Below are 2,990 nucleotides of genomic sequence, written 5' to 3' on the forward strand. Positions count from 1 at the left end.
ACAGGTGGACACTCTCAGGTACAGACAGACAGGTGGACACTCTCAGGTGAGGACAGACAGGTGGACGCTCTCAGGTGAGGACAGACAGGTGGACACTCTCAGGTGAGGACAGACAGGTGGACAGTAAATCAGCTCAAACTCTTGAGACTGCAGCTGATTGTCAGCTGTAACCATCATGCAGGAATGTTCCACCTGTGTGAGAGGAAATAACTTGTCAGTCGTCCAAAGATTGTTGAGGAAAGACAAACAGAAACAGGCGGTTTATCATTTTCATGTTAGTGTGAATCAGTTTAAACAGTCCTGTCATCTGTTCACAATACAAACTGCTGAGTCTGACAAGAAAAAGTCTCATTGTTGACATGATTTGACTTTGAGACGCCTGTTTCTGATTGGCTGAATGTAGCTGCTGTCGATAGTCGTGGTGCGACGTGATGTGATGGACGGTTGTGTTGCCTAGCAACAGCAAAGCAGCTCAGTGTGATGAGGATCAGAGCTGCTTTTTCTAGAGTGATGTCATGTCCATGTTTGCATGCTGAAAGAGAACGTGCTGCTCTGACCCCCCTCCTCCTTTCAGGCTGCAGCCTGCTGGAGTCCGATGGTTGACACCAGGTCTGAGGAAGTGTAAGTGTGTTTTTCATTTCATTCATCAAAACAAAGCTCATTCACATCCTACTGAGGATGAAGATGATGTCATCATCAAACAGATGATAGATCAATAACTGCAGCTGTATTGTGTCTCGTTCTCTCCATCAGATTTCTGTCGACTCACACTGGATCCAAACACAGTAAACAGAAAACTCAAACTGTCTGACAACAACAGGAAGGTGACACGTGTGAAGGACTATCAGTCATATCCTGATCATCCAGACAGATTTGATGTCTGTTATCAGCTGCTGTGTAGAAATGATCTGACTGGTCGCTGTTACTGGGAGGTCGAGTGGAGAGGAGACGTTTTTATATCAGTGAGTTACAGAGGAATCAGCAGGAAAGGAAACAGTGATGACTGTTGGTTTGGATGGAATGATCAGTCCTGGAGTCTGTTCTGCTCTGATGTTGGTCGTTACTATGTCTGTCACAATAACAGATCAACATCCATCTCCTCTTCCTCCTCCTCCTCCTCCTCCTCCTCTGTCTCTAACAGAGTAGCAGTGTATGTGGACTGTCCTGCTGGCACTCTGTCCTTCTACAGAGTCTCCTCTGACACACTGATCCACCTCCACACCTTCAACACCACATTCACTCAGCCTCTGTATGCTGGGTTTGGGTTCTACTGGTCTAACTGGCCTGATTCCTCAGTGTCTCTGTGTGGTCTGGAGGAGGAAGAGTCTCCTCCTGTTAGAGAAACTTTCTCACTGCTGACCAGATAGTTCAGTCTGTACAGGATCACACACAGCTGATGGTATTTAGTACCAACATGATCTCTCACTGCTTGTAAATGTAAACATGGTTTCCACATGATTGACAGTTTGTTTGTAAAATGAATCAAATGATAAACTGAGTCCAGTTGTTGTTGTTTTCTGTTGTTAGTGTATTAGAAAGGCTTGAACTGTAATGGGATAATGGGAATGGGATCTTCACAATGTTTAGTTGTAGTTCTTCTAGTAGTTTCATAGTAACTGTGTTACCTGATTCCTTCACTTATTTAGAGATCACATGACAAATGATGGTCAGAACAACAGGCCTCCTATTGGCTGGTTAAATGAACACCTCTAATGGTGAAGGCTGAGGCTCAGCAGCTGGAGTGTGGCTGCTTTTATGCTGCGTTCATATCATATTGGAATGATGCTAATTATGAGATTCTGACTTGTAAATAGAATTCAGGTCAACATTCAAGTGGTAATTATGAAGTGGAAAAGCTGAAAGCTCTGATATTTACTGGATATGGTGGATTATTGTCAATAACAGTATTTTTGAGCCTCATTCCACCAACTTTGTAATCATGCAGCCGTCTTGATTTGTTGTGTGACATGAACGCTGGCGAGTTGTAAACATGGGAATCTTTCCCGCCTCTACCATCCATCCCATATGATGTGAACACAGCATTAGAGATGAGAAGTCCAGGAGCTGTTGTGTGTTTCTGACATACAGGAAGTATTTAGTTTTTCTCTGGAGTGTTTATTTAGTTCCTGTGTAGAGAATAAAGTTCATGATGATCAGTAGCTGATGTTAGTTTTCTCCATTTATTTTTGTGTGTGTGCATGTTAATTCATATCTAATTTCATATAGTAGATTGAAGGTATTTGACAGTTTCAGGACTGTTTAAAGTGTCAGTTTAATGTGTTTAGCTCACATTCAGTCTGACAGCTGTTGTTCAACATCAGACACACATTATTATTCCAAGCAGAGTATTTTTATATTCTTAAAACATGTGCGGAGGATCTTTAAAGTTCAGACAGTCTGTGACGACACAACTGACGTCAGTTAAAGTCCGTTTTGATTTTTTACATCCGCTGTCAAACTTTTTTGGCTTTTTTTGGTCAGAGCGACTCAAACATGATGAGTTCTGATGGTGTTTATTGATCAGATTGATCGATTGGATTCATGTTCTACAGACACACTGTGAGATACATAATCAAAGTCTAAAAATACATCAAAGGAACTTTACAACATATCTGATATACTGTGTAAACTTTGTAAATGTGCATCACATAAGATAGATGATGTGGTTCAGTCAAACTGCTGATGTGAGAGTGGAAGAACAAACTGGTTTTAATGGTTTTAATGGTGACACGCTGTAAAGAGACAGTTTGATTTCTGATGGTGAATGAAAAGACTTCATATAAATATGTTTAATAAGTATGTATTTGAACACTGGTGGAGTTTATTGATCCACTGGATGTGATTATTTCAAACATCTTCATTTCTTTTTAAAGCCTAAATGTTCCTGTTTTCATGTTTTAAAGTGTGAGTGAAGCAAACAGCTCCTCCTCTGACAGGATGTGATGCTGTGAGTGAACAGCAGGTGGCAGCAGACGCTCATGTTTCTGTTC

General features: G+C 41.3%; 1 protein-coding gene across 1 annotated transcript; it reads left to right on the plus strand.

Annotated features, from left to right (window-relative positions):
- Positions 1-764: 764 nt before the first annotated feature.
- Positions 765-2,159, plus strand: LOC122995147 (stonustoxin subunit beta-like; the record flags this gene model as incomplete). The annotated part of the gene is made up of 1 exon (XM_044370179.1): positions 765-2,159. A coding segment is annotated over one exon (603 nt), but the record flags the coding sequence as incomplete, so codon positions are not given.
- Between the last annotated feature and the right edge of the window lie 831 nt (positions 2,160-2,990).

The sequence above is a fragment of the Thunnus albacares genome, chromosome 13 (genome assembly GCF_914725855.1).
Source record: "Thunnus albacares chromosome 13, fThuAlb1.1, whole genome shotgun sequence".
Taxonomy (NCBI): domain Eukaryota; kingdom Metazoa; phylum Chordata; class Actinopteri; order Scombriformes; family Scombridae; genus Thunnus; species Thunnus albacares.